Source organism: Xyrauchen texanus, chromosome 9 (assembly GCF_025860055.1).
Source record: "Xyrauchen texanus isolate HMW12.3.18 chromosome 9, RBS_HiC_50CHRs, whole genome shotgun sequence".
In the NCBI taxonomy this organism is placed as follows: Eukaryota; Metazoa; Chordata; class Actinopteri; order Cypriniformes; family Catostomidae; genus Xyrauchen; species Xyrauchen texanus.
This window is the reverse complement of record NC_068284.1, coordinates 22,716,245-22,736,544: the sequence shown is the minus strand read 5'-3', so window position 1 is coordinate 22,736,544 and position 20,300 is coordinate 22,716,245. Positions and strand designations below refer to the sequence as shown.

Sequence of the window (20,300 nt, the reverse complement as noted above, 5' to 3'; positions counted from 1 at the left end):
GCGGTGACAGGTGAAACGGAAAACACGGAGCAGACCAGGAAACATGACATAAACGTGATGGGTGAAAACAGAGAACATAGGACAGACAACACCGGAACGTTACACTCATCACAAGTGCAGCTTGACAGTGTTCACATTCAGCTCCAGGATTTACTGTAGATTTATATAAAAGCCGGAGGCTTCAATTACAACTGATGGAGGACACCAATGGATACAGATTACATCTGCTTTATGATCAATTATTGTTTTCTTTTCAAAGAGAGTAGATGTCACTGCTGCATTTTCACTCAGGTGTTTACGTTTCCAACTTGAAGCCTTCATATTCTCCCTCCTCCACGCCCCCTGGGTGCTTCGACAGCATTCTGAAAGAGCAATAACTCCTCTAAAAGACGCATCTTTCTCAAGAAGCCCTTCTGCCTTTGCGTTGTTCCTGGATGCGGCAGACATCTCTCCGCTTCTGGCGGCCATAGGCACTGCCTCGTGTGTCTGGGTCCCCACGAACCACCCGCCCGCCCAGCTGATGCACAGATGTCCGATATGCTTGCCCGGGCCGCCGTGAGCGTGGGGCTGAACTGGAACCCTCAGTCCTCCCCTCAACCCTCATGGCTAGATGAGCGGTAACCCAGGTGGACAAACCGGTTGCTGTGCACCTTTTCCTGCAAAGCACAACCACCTGGCGGAATCGCCCTGCACCCACCTCCAAGGCCTATAGGACGACATCGTCACTGACAGCGAAAGCCTACAGGACCTCCGGACAGGCCGCCTCTGCCCTGCATGCCATGGCCCTCCTGCAAGTTCACCAGGCCAAGGCAATAAAATAACTGCACATGGGTTTTCCTGATCCTGATGTGCTGCAGAAACTGCGCTCATCTACCGACCTCGCCCTCCGGGCCACGAATGTCACAGCACGGGCAACATCCTTGTGGACCAGGAACGTCATCTATGGCTGAACTTGGTCGAGATGCGGGAAACTGACAAAGCCCGCTTTCTCATCGCCCCCATCTCCCAGCTCAGTCTATTTGGCGACACCGTTGAAGACTTTACCCAGCAGTGAAAAAGCGCTATTGTTGCCGAGGGCGTCCCCCTGCGGCAACAAGGGACCAGCAGGTAGCTCCGCCTCAACCAGGGCCCAGCTCTCAGCCCCAGAGTGGAGCTACTCTCAGTAAGCGGACGCCCCATGTCTCACGATCTCTTCGAGGACCCGGAAAGCTCCCAAGTGTTCCTGAGATGGACCACCCAAGGGATGATATGTTCACGCAGGATCTGGTAGCCAGACCACGCCTTCCCCCGTGGAGGGCCGGGAGGAAAATCCTTGGTTTCCGTATTCATACGCTATTGTCACATGTCACAACTCACCCGCCACCTCCTTCTTTGGAGTCAGCACTGACTGAGGTCACTGCACGCCACTCATATCCCAGGAAGCCTTAAAACGACAGCGGATGTGCTGCTCAACGGGGAGTGGAGGCTCCACCCCCAGGTGGTTCAGCCGATCTGGGACCATTATGGCAGAGCACAGGTAGACCTGTTCGCTTCCCAAGAGAACTCCCATTGCCCGATCTGGTACTCCCTCAGGTCGGAGGCAAGTCCCTTCGGACAGACCTGCTGGCACACAGCTGGCCCCGGGGGCTGCGCAAATACGTATTTCCCCAGTGAGCCTACTTACACAGGTGCTGTGCAAAGTCAGGGTGGACGAGGAACAAGTCACTCTAGTGGCCCCTTTCTGGCCCACTCGGACTCCTCGCGACAGCACCTCCCTGGCAAATTCCCCTGAGGAAAGACCTTCTTTCTCAGGGATGGGGCACCCTCTGGCATCCGCGCCCAGACCTCTGGAATCTCCACGTCTGGCCCATGGACGGGATGTGGAAGATCTAAGCAGTCTACCACCAGCTGTCGTAGACATGATCAACCAAGCCAGAGCTCCCTCTACCAGGCAGCTTTACACCCTAAAGTGGCGTCTGTTCGCAAACTGGTGTTCCTCCCGATCTGAAGACCCGCAGAGGTGCGCAGTCAGGTCAGTGATCTCATTCCTGCAGGAAAAGCTGGAGGGGCGGCTGTCCCCCTCCACCTTGAAGGTGTATGTAGCCACTATAGCACCCCACCACGACACAGTGGATGGTAAGTCCCTTGGGAAGCACGACTTGATTATCAGGTTTCTAAGGAGGCGCCCGGAGGTTGAATCCTCCCAGGCCATGCCTGTTCCCCTCATGGGATCTCTCCGTGGTCCTTACGGACATTCAGAGAACCCCCTTCGTGCCGCTAGAGTCAGTCGAGCTAAGTGCCCTCTCCCAGAAGATGGCCAGCCTGATTGCGCTCGCTTCCATCAAGAGGATTGGAGACCTGCAAGCGTTCTAAGTCAGCGACACCTGCCTGGAGTTCGGTCCGGCAGATGCTCATGTCATCCTAAAACCTCGACTGGGCTAAGTGCCAAAGGTTCGTACGACCCCTTTCAGGGACCAGGCAGTGAACCTGCAAGCGCTGCCCCGGGAGGAGGCAGACCCAGCCTTATAATTGATGTGTCCGGTACGTGCTTTGCGTATCTATTTGGACCGCACACAGAGCTTTAGACTCTCTCAGCAGTTCTTTGTTTGCTTTGGCGGACAGCGGAAAGGGAACGCTGTCTCCAAACAGAGGTTCGCCCACCGGGTAGTCAACGCCATTGCATTGGTCTATCAGACCCAGGCATTGCCCGCCCCCTTGCGGGTTCGAGCACACTCTACGAGAAGTGTTGCATCTTCGTGGGCATTGGCCAACGTCATCTCTCTAGCAGATATCTTACCGCAGTCGGCCTTTATCCCTCTCGGAGGCTTAATTAGCCTGATAAGGGACCGGGTGTGTATAATCATGACCCAGCCCCCCCTCTGCCCTGTCACACCCCCTGTGATGTATTTTCCATGGTACAGTCCCCCTGTCAGGCGGACCCTCGTCTCCCTTGGGCAGTCCCCACTGCCCCGGTTACCATATTTGTAGAACTTATTCCTCATTAGGCAGGATCTACCACCGCGACATCTCCATGTTTGGCAACGGGCCCGTGTGACATATTTGCCACATTTTCACCTCCCCAGCCTGGAGAGAATGTGGTCTCCACGGGGTCTTTCCCCCCTGAAAGAATAGGACTGGAAAAGAACACTCTATGAGGAGAACTTAGAGAGAGAAAAGGCCGTGGCTGCTCCCATGCTTGTCACATCGCTTGTTCCCACCCCTCAGAGGAAAATCTTGGTTGTATGCCGGGAACCTAATAAAAACAATATGACGTCTTAGTGGGGTATTGGGGAAGGTTATGTGCAGTCCGATGCCCATGCTCCTTTGGCACGCCACAGCTTGCTGCACCAGCATCAGCAGATCACATAACATGGTTCAGTGTAGGTGGCGCTATTGAATAGGGGCCCCTTGTGTCACTACAATCGACACAATGTCGAGTGAGTAACAGAAAGGGAACGTCTAGGTTACTAGTGTAACCCCCGTTCCCTGATGGAGGGAAAGAGACATTGTGTCCCCCTTGCCACAACACTGTACCAAGCCGCTGTAATGGTCGAACCTTTTTTCTCGGCTCCTCAGTGCAGAACCTGACTGAACAGATGCACGATCCCCGCTTTTATACCCGTATGTCCGTTAGCGGGACATACAAATTCTGTTCGCCAATTTTTCATTGGCCTTTTTCTTATTCAGAGGTATCCGAGGCTCCCGAAAGAAGCCCCTTGTGTCACTACAATCGACACAATGTCTTGTTCCCTCCATCAGGGAATGGGGGTTACACTAGTAACCTAGATGTTTCTCCTCTTGCCATTTTACATCTTTGCACTATTTGTGTACAGTACTGAGGTAATTAGTATTAGGTACAGATAACATATCACAATAATATCTACACTACATCTCTTTGGCTTAAGTAAATACACTTTAAAGTCTAGACACAGAAGGACTTTAGATCATCCTTCATATTGTATATTGTCTCATTACCCCCAAATAGGCTAACTCCCTACATGATAATAGGACTTGCGCTCACTATAGATGAGATTTTTGGATATCTTATGCAACAATGTAAATATAGGGCACTTTGTGACCTGTGTCTTGAAGAGAAAGCCTAATTGACAAAGGCCTTATTTCATGTAATCTCCGATAAGCAAATAAAGCAAACAAACTTTGATGGTCTTGTTTGTATAACATTCAAGATCTGTATTAATCCAGAAAAAATATATATTACAAATATTTGAATTAAACTGAACTGCAGAAAAAACAAAAAGCATGCCAACGTTTTTTCTGCTCAGCTATATTCAGTTGGCCACATTGATGACCACATCTAACCTAAAATATGATCCAAGTATATGCCTAGTATACATGTAAGATAGGTGGAAGAAAAGCCATAAAAATGCCCCATACATCTGACACACTACTTCACTGTTGCACTGATTCAGTCCATAGAAAATAACACACAAGGTCAGTAATACATCTCTGACAGGAAATGCTTGTATAGATTCAACAGTTGAAACTATTGTAACCCACATTGTATTTGGTGTATTTGTTTTGTTTTGTATATTGTCCCTGGGGAGAAAAACTATGAACAAAAAGCAGAAAACTGAGATAACATTTCATGAGAACCAAGGCAGAGGAGTATGCAGATACAGTGAAGGAGAGCAAAAGGAGAAAAGCCCTCCCTGAAAATATCTCTAGTTAATACTGATTACACTGGGCTTCCCCTGAAAAAACTCAAACTCTCGGCGCATCCCACACAAGCTAATCAATGCAGTATGTAATCATCTGCCTTTTCCCACCTGGTTAGATAACAGGGAATATGTCAAGAGCGTGAGATAAAAATAAAATGTTCTTTAAATACACTGTTATTATGCAGTATAATTCATCTGTCTCCAGCTAGTCCAGTGTTTTGCTGCCCTTATTTGTTTTACAGTATGTACTCTCACAGCCCCTTTAACAAGGCTCTGTACCCATCATCCACACCAGAAATTAATTCAAACCAGAAATGTGTTTCTCAACCCACATTATGATATTGTTTAGCGTTATCATTAATATTATTAGTCACTTTTAAAAAACTTAAACAAATTGATACTGTGTTGTATTTAACTTTTCTCCTTGCATTATTTGTACTATTTATATTGTATTAACAATAACATGTAGAACACGTGCTTAATTGGTATTGTCTCTTTAAGAGACATGAGGAGGAAGTGCATATAACGAGAAAAGATGTGCAAAATTTCTTTAGTGCATCCATGTTTGATTAGAATCAAATGTTTCTGTGTTGGCTGTGACATGGAATGGAGCAGACTGAGGTTCAGCTGTGACATGGCATGGAGCAGACTGAGGTTCGGCTGTGACATGGCATGAAGCAGACTAAGGCATTATTGTGATAGGTGCAGGCGTTGTTGTGATATGGCATGGAGCAGGCTGAGGCGTTGCTGTGACATGGCATGGAGCAGGCTGAGGCATTGCTGTGACATGACTTGGAGCAGACTCAGATGTGGCTGTGACATGGCATGGAACAGGCTGAGGCATTGCTGTGACATGACTTGGAGCAGACTCAGATGTGGCTGTGACATGGCATGGAGCAGACTGAGGCGTTGCTTTGACATGACCTGGAGCAAGCTCAGGATCTGGGTTAGAATGTGGCGCAAGCTCTGCGACCATGACGTGGGACCCTGGCTCGGCGACCATGACGCGGCAATCTGGCTCAGCGACCATGATGTGGGACTCTGGCTCGGTGGTCATGATGTGGGACTATGGCTTGGCAATCATGACTTGACATACTGGCTAGGCAACCATGACTGGGAACTCTTAAATATTACAAATGTTAAAAGGATAAATATACTCCTTTGGGGGCCTGGGTAGCTAAGCGATTATTGGCAATGACTACCACCCCTGGAGTCATGAGTTCAAATCCAGGGTGTGCTGAGTGACTCCAGCCAGGTCTCCAAAGCAACCTAATTGTCCCGGTTGCTATGGAGGGTAGAGTCACATGGGGTAACCTCCTCATGGTCATGATTAGGGGTTCTCGCTCTCAATGGGGCACGTAGTAAGTTGTGTGTGGATCGCGGAGGGTAGTATGGGCCTCCTCATGCTGGGAGTCTCTGTGCTGTCATGCACAATGTGCCAGGCAATAAGATCCGCGGATTGATGATCTCAGAAGCGGAGGCAGCTGAGACTTGTCCTCCGCCACTCCTTTATATTTAGGGCCCAAGCACTGAAAGTGTGGATATCATAGTCGTAGAGCCACCAACTGGCAGAAGAAAGTGTGGCACTTTTAACAGACTTTGAAATATCCCTCTTACATTTAACTGTCATCCCTATTGTTCTTCTAAGGATTATTAGGGCCCAAGCACTGAAAGTGCAGAGACCCTGTTGTTCTTCTAAGGATTAATATTAGGGCCCAAGCACTGAAAGTGTGGAGACCCTATTGTTCTTTTTAGTATTATTATTATTAGGGCACAAAGGGGCTCTGTAGCACCCCCTTGAAAATCTACACTCCTATACCTACAGCCACCAAACTTTGTACATACAGATCTCATCAAGCCGGACAACTTTCACACTGAAAGTCATAAGCTCCACCCAACAGGAAGTCAGTAATTTTGGATTGTTTGAAAAATGCATGCTCTGGAATTTGAAATACTCCTCTTAAGGGATTCATGTTACAGGTACCAAATGTGGGCGACATCATTCCAAGTCATCGCTGATGCTAAATTGTGGAAAAAAAATATTATATATCGAATGGTGTTGCCATGGTAATGCGATAAATTAACATAAAAAATGGAAAACAGGAAGAGTCTCATCTTCTGCGTTCATCATTTGATTTACATCAAAATTGAGCTGTATGTTTGGCCTTGTGAGCTGATCACATTGATGGGGCTATTGTGGGTCATAGTCATAGCGCCACCAACTGGCATAAGGAAGTGTGGCACTTTTAACAGACTTTGAAATATCCCTCTTATATTTAACTGAATTGCTTACTTTTTTATATAGAATAATGTCAACACAGTGCAGATTTAAAATTCTGAAGGGATTCTTGATATTTTAAATAGTGTTGCCATGGCAATACATTAAATGTCATTATTCCTTTTTATGTATATTCATGTTCTTCATTCTTTCATGATATTTTGCACACACATCAGAGTTGTCTGCCTTTAGGCCTGTGCAAAAGTTAACAAATGGGCATGGCCTGGGAGCTCTGCAGCACCAACTTTTAACAAAAGTGGTGGGGTCAGTTTCTTCTAAGGTCACCAAACCTGCTACATATATTGTACTCATCAAGCCAGACAACTTTAAATATTACAGTCATTAGCTCTGTCCAACCATGTCAGCCATTTTGGATTGAATGTGCATTGTTTGAAAATGGCAGGCCCTGAACTTTTGAATATTCCTCCTAGTGGATTAATATGATTGTCACCAAATTTAGGCAATATTATGCCAAGACATTGAAGATGTAACATTTTGTATATATTGAACGGTGTTGCCGTGGCGAGGAAATAAATTAAGGGCAAGAATGTAAAACAGGAATTTCATTATATCTTCTGTGTGCATTGTATGATTTTGATGATAATTAAACTGTATGTTTGGTAATTGGGCTGATCACATTTATGTGGTTATTATGGGTCACGGTCATAGTGCCACTAACTGGCAGCAGACAGAAAGCCAATTTTAACAGACTTTGAAATAGCCCTCTTGTGTTTACTTGAACTGCTTAAAAATTCTTTAGAATAATGTCAAGACAATGCTGGTGTAATTTATTTTTTATTTTTTATTTTTTTGGCGCATAGCATAGTGTTGCTCTTTTCCTCCTCAGTGCTGTTTTGCATGTCAGGGCTGCTACTGTTTGAGAGATTCACTTTAAACTAGAAAAACTAGAAAAAGAACTAGAAAAGTCTCACTAGAATTGAAATTGGTCACATCAGTTTTGATGTCTGTGCTCCGCAATATCGAGGGAAGCCCAGTTGTTGAACACATGCGCCAAAGAGAAGAGCAGATCATTAGCGCGAGCTCGTTACACTCGTGAAAGTGCAGATGAGAAGTCTTTAGCTGTTTGCGAGATTATCATTAAATCTGCATCGGCAGTCCGAAATAGTCGATCACTTGGGCGGCCGCCGAAATATCTTCAATGGGAGAAGTTATCATGGCATTGTTATTTTCCTGCTGTCCGCAACCCAGTCCGAATAGACCAGTTGAGAAACACTGCTTTAACTCACACACTCATGTCAGATCCCCTCCCCTCGCTTCTCTCTGACATCTGCTGCATGTTTGTGTGTGTGGCGCAAGTTGACGAGTCTGACAGACAGTCGAGAAGGAAAGTAGATGCGCACGTGCATGTGAGAATCTCCATCCGGTTATTTCTCAATACCGTAGATAAGCAAATGTACATGGTATGATAACCGTCAATTTTCAAACCGTTGTATACCGTGAAACCTTTTCTCGGCATTTCACGGAACTTCCTGAAGTCATTTAGGTGGAGGACAGCGGTTCCACTGAAACACTTTCAGAGGCTCCTGGGCATATGGCTTCCTCAGCGTTAGTCACGCAGCTCATGATGCATTTGAGACTGCTTCAGCACTGGCTTCAGACACGAGTCCTGAGATGGGCATGGCGCACCGGCACACATCACGTAGCTATCATGCCGCTCTGCTGCCACTTATTCAGCCCTTGGACAGACCTTGCATTTCTACGGGCAGGAGTTCTAGAGCAAGTATCCAGACGTGTCGTGGTCACCACAGATGCCTCCAAACTGGGCTGGGGCACCATGTGTGCAATGGGCACACAGCCGCCAGATCCTGGTCAGGACCACGACTGGGTTGGCACATCAACTATCTAGAATTGCTGGCTGTGCTACTCGCCCTGTGGAGGCTATTGCCATTGATCCAGGGCAAGCATGTGTTGGTCTGGTCCGACAACACAGCGACAGTAGCATATATAAATCACCAAGGCGGCATACGCTCTCAACGCATGTCGCAACTCGCCCGCCATCTCCTCCTGTGGAGTCAGCAGCGGCTAAGGTCACCTTCCCCGATGCATATGATAGCATTAGATGGCCCCAGCCGAATCTAATACTCTGTGGAGAAAAAACATAGAGAGAAAAGGCCACAGCTGGTACGACCTGCTCCCATGCTAGTTACGTTGCTTCCCCCCCTCAGGGATGTGGGGAACTACATAACATCTTTGGGGTGTTGGGGAGGTTACGTGCTGTCTAATGCACCTGCTATTATGCATGCAGCAGCCTGCTTGCACCTGCATCAGCAGTTCACATAACACGGTTCGTTGTGGCGCTTTTCTATAGGGACCCCTAGTGTCACTACATCGACACAACGTTGAGTGAGTGACAGAAGGGGAACGTTGTGGTTACTGTCGTAACCTCCATTCCCTGATGGAGGGAATGAGACGTTGTGTCCCTCTTGCCACAACACTGTACTAGCCACTGAAAGGGCCAGACCTTGTCTCGGCTCATCAGCACAAAACCTGAATGGAATTGCATTCCAGCTCCTTTTAAACCCATATGTCCGGGGGAGTGGCATGCAAATTCCACTCTCCAATTCTCATTGGCATTTTCTCAAAGAATGGGAGGTGTTTGGGGCTCTCAAGAGCGACCCTTAGTGTCACTACATCGACACAACGTCTCATACCCTCCATCAAGGAACGTAGGTTAGGACAGTAACCACAACTTTTTTAGCCATACTCAAATGGCCCACCGGTTGGCCAGTGACAGTTAACAGGTTTAAAATGGGCATATAAAATGGCCTTTTTTTGCACCCCATATTCACCTACAGTCACCAAAATTGGTAGTTGAAATGGGAAGCAGGAAGTGTATGTATCATATCATCTGAGTGCACTGTGTGATTTAGATCAAAATTGAGATAAATGTTTAGTCTTGGGGGCTAATCACATGGATGTGACTATTCTGGGTCACGGTCATAGTGCCACCACCTTGCAGCAAGAAGTGTGGCTCTTACAACCGACTTTAAAATAGTCCTCTTATATTTACCCAAATTGCTTAAAAATCGTTTAGAATAATGTCAAATGCATGTGTCCACCTTGCATTGTTTTCCGAAAGCCACAGGGTGGAATTGAACCCATTGTGCTTGGCATGCCATCGCTGCTTGAAGCTATATTTTAATTTATTTTCGTGTCATTTATTTCATTTATCTTTTATAATAACACTGTACATTTGAATACCAACATCAAATGCACATTAAGTTATGACCATGCCTGTCAACATTTGACAAAAATCTGGGAGACCTCCAGGCCCCCCCGCCAAAGGTCCAGAATTTAAGTCTATTATTTTTTTTGTATTCATTAATATCATCCTTTACAGGAGTTACATACGCAGCAACTGACATTCGGTTTCGCAGGTGTAAGGGACCGTCTAAAAACTCCACTCACTATGCTAAAACATAGGAGATGTCCACTCATTCATTCAATTCACGTGCAAGTCATACATGAAAAAACAAACAAACTGTAAAATACATTTTCACATTCAGAATATTCTTATAACTTCCCAGAGGACAGACATACACACTACAGCTGAGATTATTACAATATGATAAATTCTATAAGTACAGTATTCAATTATTTTAGAAAAATATTCACTAAAATTATATTTTCTCATTTTAAAGGCTGTGGTAATTTCCCAGATGATATATAAACTTACTAGAGGTAAAATGATTACAGTATAGGTCTGTAGTAGGTCTGTCTGTCCTCAGGGATGTTACAAGAAGATTCTGAGTGTGAAAATGTATTTTACAGTTTTTTTTTTCATGTATAACTTGCACGTGAATTGAATGAATGAGTGGACATCTCCTATGTCCACTGTTGATAAGGCCACTTGCCTTATCAACAAGTCCCGGTACCCACCCTGACACTCTCCACACTCCACCTCTGGCTCTACATTCCACTGTACTACTCTGCTCTCTTTTATTTTATTCTTACTTTTAATTGATACTGTGTGGACATATTTATATTTATATTGCTTATATTTTAATTCTTCTTTCATATATTTAGAGATTGACAAGCGCCTACAACACCAAAACAAATTGTATGCGTAAAAAACGTACTTGGCAATAAAGCTTTTTCGGATTCTGATTTCTGATGTTACAGCGTAGAGAGTGGAGTTTTCAAACAGTCCCTTACATTTGCCAAACCGAATGTCGAACGTCAAACTTTACCGTGCAAAATCAGTGAGGCCAACGACATCCGGCTGGATAGTGAGTATGGGGCGAAAAGAGCAGGAGAGACGGAAGAGAAAGCAGGCAGCAGCGTCATTGTCGCAGAATATTGAACATATGTTCAAAAAGACTGCCAAACAGGGTACAGTTGTTATACTTGGTAAGCAATTGACAACATTGTAGTAAATATTTTCAGTGCATCAAAAAGCATGCTTGTTAAGATACTATCAGACAAGCTAATTCAGCACATATTAGTTCATAAAATGTCACCAAAATGTTTTTGAATCTCAAAATTAAATACAAAATGAGGGGAAAAACTGCAAAAAGGGTACTACTAGGCTGGCTACGGGCCTGACTTCTGAGCAGAGGGGGGGTGCTGGATGGCAGGGGCAGGCTAAATACATACAAATTGTGGCGCTGTGGTTTAATGTGCTGAGTAACGTAATTTTTCCCAATTTTACATTATATTTTGTTTTTTCGCCAGAGCACCACCTGAGTCTTCTCCTCCCATCTACCAGTGATGCTTGATTCTACTTACCACATCCACTACCTGCGCAGATATCAACAGCGCAACTGGGTTGTATGTTGCCAGGTTGAGGTGTTAAATGGGTTGAAGTTTGTATGATGTCTATTGTGTGAGTAGGATGAGTTTCATACAAGATCTGGCAACTGGACAACCTTGGAATAATACAGTGATGTGATTATTCATATAACGAGGTTTGGGCCATTAAAATTACGGGAGTTTCCCGGGAGAAAAAAATAAACGGGAGGGGGCGGGAGATTGGTGTGAATTACGGGAGACTCCCGGGAAAAAATGGGAGTATTGACAGGTATGGTTATGACTGAAATCAGTTCACTAAAATTCTAACCACTGCCCCCCGTGGTCGAAGTTGGAAGTGTTGTTGAGATGAAATCCATGTCCAAATGGTGGTGCCAGAAGTAGGTTTTACATAATACAGTCAACAGGAATCCATATTTTGTTAACTCTACTGCCTAATCAGAACCCCAACATAACCATCAGTGGTGTAAAAATTTATTTTTGAAGCAAAATTGCAACCTCTGATTCACGCTCACCATTGTTTATATGAATATGACTACTTCCAGAACCCATGTTAGAGAGATCAGTAGCGCCACAGCAAAGGTGAATACATTTGAAATGATGTGAAAATGTCTGATGGGAACAGCTTGTCAGTAATTCAGGAAATGGGGGATGCTGCTTATCAGTAATTTGGAAGCAGCATGTCGATTTCCTGCATGATCATGTTGGGTAGAAACAGTTCCTTATGGTGCAGATTACCACTTTTCGCAGTGTACTGTATCATTGGTCATTTGAAAAACAGGTTTGGCTCAACTATGCACAGATGCAGAGACAACAGTGTGAGGCTATTTTATAATCCACATTTGGCTGGACAATCAAAACACTTTGAAGCCATTTTCTCAGTTTTGAGGTTGGTGTAGTTACTACATTTAGGCTTTGTCGCCCACCACTGCTCAATGAAGTGGCCATTCTGAGAGCCCTGCTGGAAAGAACTTCTGAGCTGACTTAGAAGTCGTTAGTGCTGCACGATTAATCATATCGCAATTGCGATGTCAGCCTGTGCGATTATATGACGGCAAAATGCTGCGATTATATTAAATAAATAAGTGCATGTGTGGACGTGACAGCCCATTCTCTCTGAGAGCGGTTTGCCCATTTTCTACACCGCTAATAAAAAGATGACCAGTCAGTCTCAGTTTAGGGAGTGGCACGTGTGGTCATGTCATGTGAGTTTCCGGTGTGCAGCATGGAAATCAGGTGAAGATGGATGCCGAGCAGACCGACAACCAGTCGCGGAAGAGACACAATCTGAGCGGGAGTCGAGACCGGGAGAGATATAAAGTTCTGCCAGGTGATGCGCACTCTAACACGGAGACGCTCCTCTCTCAAGCCCACTGTCTGCAGCTCAAATGTCTGATAGAAACACAGATCACAGCTTGGCGATATATCTTTATTTCATCCTTAATTCAAGTTCATATTATACGGGAGCGTGCCATGTAAATAAACAAACTCCAAAACTGTCATTCTCGGTGCGGTCAGAGCCGCTTCTACCAGTCGCGGAAGAGACACAATCTGAGCGGGAGTCGAGACCGGGAGAGATATAAATTTCTGCCGGGTGATGCGCACTCTTAACACAGAGACGCTCGTCTCTCACCCCCGCTGAGATCATCATGATAAGATCAATCTTATGTGAAAAATAACACTAAAATGACAACAACAATAAAATGTGTGTGTATATGTGTATATATATATATTTGGTTTTGGATAGACAAGATTGACAAATGCTTATCAATAATACTCTTATGGCTAAAATGTTTACAGTGTTCAGTGGCTAAATCTACATTAAAAAGCCTAGTAAGCCAAACAAAACAAAGCACAATTACCAATGTGTTTGTGAATGTCACGCCATATGACAAGTCTTCTCAGAGATAAATGTTACAGTACATGTTACATCCTTATTTAATGTCCCTGTTTGTTTGAACAATCTTATTTTCATGAAAATGTGTATGTTCTTATTTATTGTTCCATTTTATTTAGGTGTAATATTGACAAAATAACAAGTTTGCAGTAATGCAAAGATGTTATTATTTAATTTTGTAAAAATATTATTTTAATTTGAAAACACTGCATTTATAGTTGTTGTTGTTGCTAGTTTGTATGTTTGAGTTGACAAATACACATTTCAGCATTATCAGTAATATATTTGTGCATTTTCCTTGATAACCAAGCAAGTTGACTTATGTTACCATTTGTTTATTATATCGCAATCGCATATCGCAATATTAGCCTCAATAATCGTAATATGACATTTTCCCCAAATCGTGCAGCCCTAGTAGTCGTATTAGTTATTCTGCATGCAAGAGTGTAAAAAAGACTACAGGGCAAGCACTCATGTTTTTCGTCTATGATCAAATAAAGCTTGATCTGCAACATAACATTTGTTGTTGTACAGACTCCAACAAAAGTATTGTGCAGAGAGGAAAATTTACTAATGATTCCAGTCCCATAACACAACCCACACACCCACAAAAACAGAAATAAAAAAAACACGTGTGATGAAAAGAGAGTTGGCTCGTGTGTTGCAACTTGCATGTGGTGTTTATTCCAGTAGGTCAGACAAGAGTTCAGACCTCCTGTGACAGTGCCACTGTGATTAATGAGCTCATGACACTTTAAATAGGTTGGAATTCTGGAGAGAAGCTCCAGAGAGATGCCACTTCTGGGAGGGGTGAGACTCAGGTAGAGAAGGGAACAAGGTTTCCCTATTTCCCTAAAGCATTACATCCAACAGAATATCCCACCAATCCCTCTTAAGGAGTGTCAGAGGTTCCCCTGGCACAGACATAAGCAATTCCCATGTAGCAGCTGTAAAAGTCACCAATACAAAACACTACTCACCTTCCTTCCAAGGAACAACAACTAATATAAAAAGTTTTTTATGGGAATAATAACATGTTTATGGGTCTGTATGGGTGAGTGTGTTTGTGTGAGGTTTGCCTACATTGTGGGGAACAAATGTCCTCACAAGGATTGTAAAACCTGAAATCATCTACATTGTGGGGACCAGCCAATGGCTCCCACGATGAAAATGGCTGAATAAATATACTAAATAATGTTATAATGAAAACATAAAAATGCAGTGTGTGTGTGTGTGTACATGTTTATACTACATTGTGGAGACCAAATGCTCCCACAAGTATAGTAAAACCTGAAATCACCTACCTTGTGGGGCCAAGCCAGAGGGTTAGGTTAGGTTTAGGGGTAGGATTAGGGGATAGAAATTATCGTTAGGTCTGTATAAAATAAAAAATGCCTGGAATCTATGAAGAGTCCCCACAATGATATAAAACGTGTGTGTGTGTGTGTGTGTGTGTGTGCGTGCGTGCGTGCGTGCGTGCGTGCGTGCAAAATTACTGGGCCAGCACTTTGGAAATATGTAACAGTACACGAAATCTGGTACCTGCTGTAATGAAATATATACTGTGTTGTTTTCTGTGTCAAAGGCCACAGTTGTATTCTTAGCTGATATACAGTAGTTTAGTGTAAAGTGTAACTGATGGGCACCACAATCATTGTTAAAGGAATGTTCTGGGTTCAAAACAAGTTAAAGGGATAGTTCACCTAAAAATGAAAATTCTCTCATCATTTGCTCACCCTCATGCCATCCCAGATGTGTTTTAATTTCTTTATTCTGCTGACCACAAATTAAGATTTTAGAAGAATATTTCAGCTCTGTAGGTCCATACAATTCAAGTGAAATTAAGGCATCATAAAAGTGATACATACGACCCCAATGGTTTAATCTATGTCTTCAGAAGCAATGTGATAACTGGGAGAAATACAGATTAATATTTAAGTCTTTTTTACATAAATCTACAATTTCACTGGATATTTATAATAATAAAGGATTGAAATATTGATCTGTTTCTCACCAAAAGTGATTGCATCACTTCAGAAGACATGCATTTAACCACTGGAGACATATGCATTACTTTTATTCTGCCTTTTTGTGATTTTTGAAGCTTGAAAGGTCTGTCCTCCATTCACTTGCATTGTATGGACCTACAGAGCATAGATATTCTTCTAAAAATCTTTACTTGCCATCAGAAGAAAGAAAGTCATACACATCTGGGATGGTCTGAAATTGAGCAAATTATGAAAGAATTTTCATTTTTGGGTGCACTATACCTTTAAGCGCAGTCAACAGCACTACAAAAAAAAAAACTTTGACTCATCCTTTGTTTATTTACGGAATAAATAAGTAAATATTGGAGTTATGGTAAAGCACTTACAATGGAAGTGAATGGGGCCAGTTCATCCATGATGATGTAACACTGGTAATCCATATAATCTGATAAACACTGTACCACTGGTAAATCTCAGATTTTATCGCAGTAAAATAACAGAAATAACACATTATTTTTACTTCTTGTGACTATACTTTTGAAACTGTGTGTATTTTAATGTTTATGTACTGGCCCCATTTTCTTCCATTATAAGTGCCTTACTGTAACCAGGATATATATATATATATATAAATTAAAGATGAGACAAAAAGTTTTTTTATCATCATTATGCCACAAATGAAGTTGATTGAGCCTAACTTGTTTTGAACCTAGAACATTCCTTTAAGATTGTATTATTAGAGTGTACTGTACATGTACACAATCTCTTTAAATATTTTAAACTGTATTTTTTTGTGGGTTTTGAATAATATTTCAATAGCTGGTGGATAGTTAAACCTCAAAATGATGAACTTTGAATAAAAACACAAATTATGTCAACAGGGTACTGAGGTCCAAACACAGACAAATGACTAAGCATCTCACAGCCACATGACTACTAATGGCTGCCTGGTTGTGAAGATATAGATCTTTCTGTCATGGGACATCCAGATAACTCAGCTGAAATTGGAAGGACACCTCGCGGCATGTGCCATGTGACCTTTGGCATGACCTTATTCCCTCTGCGCTCTGTAGAAATGCCCTTCAAATGGGAATGCATGGTAAGTATTTTATCTGTTCATCCAACCATGCACAGCTGTCACCCCAGGTATGAGGTATTCTTGTGGAACAGTTATTAAAGTCTGTGCAGGGTTTTGTGGATCTTTAAACACAAGTGAATTGCCTGTGCTTTAATAACAGTTTTATTTACATTGCTTTGGAGAATGCCATGAGACCACAATTTAGAATTTCCTGTCTAAGTTAGCTGCTGCATGCAGATATTACATACTATAATAGATGTTTCTATTGCTATCAACTGGATGAAAACAGGCAAACCACTACAACATCCATTCTATAATTTACAGGCAATGTATATTCATAACAAATTAATGAAAAACCTTACCTGAGTGACCTTCTCTGTCACATTATGGGTCCGGTCAATCAGTTTGCAGGGGGTGATTATGTCAACCTCACTGGCCGGAACAGCAATTAAGGGATCTGGCTTTATGTCTATTAAGTTGTGTGTTATTTGTGAGGCTCGAACTGAGGTCCGGAGACGAAAAAGATCTGAGTCTGAAGTGGCGTTCTGCAAGCTAGCTTTGCAGTGCATGGCGCCTGGAAGGACAAGAGAACAAAGTTTCTAATTACTCTGAGCATCTACTTTGCATCCATTTATTTAAAAATGATTACACATTTTGTCAAATAACCTAAAAATATTCTACTTGTGGTAAAATCTAAATATACTGGTTTTGTTCAAGTCGAAAACAATATTCCATACGACAATCAACTTGAATACATTAGTTTATGCCAACGAAAGTAATGCCTTTAAAGTCTAAGGGTGTTTTTAAAGATTTCCTGTTTCAGAGGCAGACCCAAAATTACGAGCTTATAACTCATCCCACCCCAACCCCACACACACACACACAAAAAAAGAGGGTCAAGTGTTTGGTATCATTTTAAAGAAAACTTTGAATGATATAGATTATGATACAGTACATACTGAGACTCTCAGCCTAAGAAACTGCTGAAAAATCACAAACAAATTTTAGCCAAAACTTCTTCAAAAACATCTCCAAGAGTCCAAAAGCCTCTCCAAACAAATAAAGCATAATAACTGCAGGGCTAGACTGGCCATTGGGAGCACCGGGCATTTGGGTAATTTGGGCCGGCACGTCCTACAGGCGGTATTGGTGGCCACCCTGGTCTCTAACATGCCCACGCGGACCCCATTTCAGAGTGTATATACAAAAAACTGTAAGGTAAAGCCAATACATTGGCTTTTATTTTGAAATTACTTACACATTGCAGCGCATATCCGTATGTGCGCATTAACTCTATACCTCGCGCGGACCTCATTACAAATCACAATAATGGTGACAACCAAAGACAACATATTAAGTATAAGACAAGCTCTGAATAATCACAAATTGATAAATAACTAAAGTTACAACAAATACAATAACAGCACCATACAGTATATAATAGCTGCAAACAGTAAAGCTATGAGCAGTACATAGTCATTTAAAAGTTATTCATAGCGCAGAGATCTGAAGTACGGCTTGCTGAATAATGCTCACGCCTGATAAAATTGAGAAAATAATGAAAAATAGTACTTTGTGGCTATTTGATTCTCTGGGGCTTACTTTGTTTAAAGGAATTAGGAGCTAGTTTTATTACTATTAATGTCATAAACCAGTGAGCTTCGATACACTCTGTTCATAACTGTTCTTGGAGGACAATATGTCAAAGAATTCAAAATCCTTGTGCTCTGGAGACATTAAAAGACACGTATGTGCTCAAGCTGACACCCCCGAGCAGCAGGCCACGAGCCAGGGAGCCGATTTGGGAAATTCGGCGAGAAATGTTGAACATGTTGACAATGCTGACGAAGGTCATTGCTGAAGTGGAGCATCTTGCTGTAATACATCGATCAATCACTGCCATGGAGATGAAATTCACTGAGATGGTTACAAGAGTGGGGGATAAATTATCTGGAGTCATCGGAGAGGGAATTTTCTGCTAATCCGCTAGCGTCTAAGGTGGATTTGGAGCATGTCTGGGAGAAATTGGAGGATTAGGAGAACCATAGCCAGTGGAATATCATCCGTATTGTTGGAATTTCTGAGGCCGAGGAAGGTCAGGATATGGTGAAATTCCTGGATGGGATCTTTCAGAGTCTGCCCGACATAACAGGCCATAAACTGGAAATCAAGCGAGTTCACAGGGTTCCGGCTCGGCGATCCGCAGAGGGAGACAGGCACCAATCAATTCTGGCCAAATTTCTGAGATCATACGATAAAGATCTTGTGTTACACGATACGAGGAGTAAAGGAAGGCTTTCTTGGAAGAACCACAGCATTTTCTTGTTCCCAAACTTTGCAAATTCAACAACAGAAACATGATCGATTCAAGGAATGCAAGAAACTCTTTAATCAATGGAAGGTCTGTTTTGAACTGATGTTCCCAGCCAAATTGAGAATAGATTTGAAACAAAACATTTAAATATATTAAAAATATTTATATGTCCCCAGCAAGCGATGTCCTTTGTGAAGTCAATTTAGTAAGTTATTTGGTGGTACTCACGTTGCAGCTGAGTGGACCTACTCACTAAACATTCACTTTACTTTCCGAGAAAATTAGCCTTTTAGTTTCTTTTTGTGCTGTTCCGCCTAGTGGCTGGAGTTTGTTTTGTGGAGTAACACTCCTTCGGGACAGTTGTGTGGATGAATCTGCACGTTCTTTGTGCTTATGCCTCCTATTGGCTGGAGTTTGTTTTGTGGAGTATGTCTTACAAGACATTGGAGTGATTAGGTAATTTGTTGCACTCATGTAGCAGCAAAATGGGCCAGCTCACTGAACATTCTCTTGACTGTCTGAGGAAACTGAGCGCCCTTTTTGTTCTGGTTCCGCCTAGCAGCTGGAGTTTGTTTTGTTTCATGCACCAAAAAATACAAAGCACAAGAATTCATAGAGTTGGAAAGGAACACTGATTCGGGGCAAGCACGTCTTGATCCGTTCAGACAGCATTGCCACAGTAGTGTACATAAATCGCCAAGACGGCGTACACACCCGTCACGTCACAACTCGCCTGCCATCTCTTCCTTTGGAGTCAGCCGTGACTCCGGTCGCCGCTCTCCACTCACATCCCAGGAAACCGCAACACGACGGCGGATGCGTTGTCGCGACAGGTCAGGAGAATGGAGGCTCCACCCCCAGGTGGTCCAGCTGATGTGACGTATTTTCCGCTGGCAGGACCCGTGTCTCCTTAGGCAGTCTCCTGCTCCCCGGTTGCCGTGTCTGTAGCAACTCCTCCCTTGTCAGACAGGATCTACCACCGCACCATGTCCATGGGTGGCTTGACAACCCCTGTGTGTGTTAGCCACAAGTTACCTCCCCAGTCTGGGTAGGTCGTGGTCTCCGCAGGGCCTTTTCCACCTGAAAGAATAGGAACGGGAAAGGACGCCAACGCATCTGTAGCATTAACTGGCCCCAGCCACTTTTAACACTATGACGAGAAACATAGAGAGAGAAAAGCCCACGGCTGGCCGGCTGGCTCCCACACAAGTCATGTCGCCTGTTCCCGTATGGGTACTGGAACCTAAGAGCGGTATATGACACCTTTTATTGGGGGCGTTGGGGAGGGTTACGTGCAGCCGATCCAGCTGCTTCTAG

General features: G+C 43.4%; 1 protein-coding gene across 1 annotated transcript in view; it reads right to left on the bottom strand.

The window, feature by feature from the left end:
• kcnh2a (potassium voltage-gated channel, subfamily H (eag-related), member 2a) overlaps positions 1 to 20,300 on the bottom strand; it is a 124,337-nt gene that overhangs the window by 60,703 nt on the left and 43,334 nt on the right. Inside the window, exon 5 of the mRNA XM_052133743.1 lies at positions 17,032 to 17,243. Coding sequence (XP_051989703.1) covers positions 17,032 to 17,243 — 212 coding nt within the window. The remainder of the gene's footprint in view (positions 1 to 17,031; positions 17,244 to 20,300) is intronic.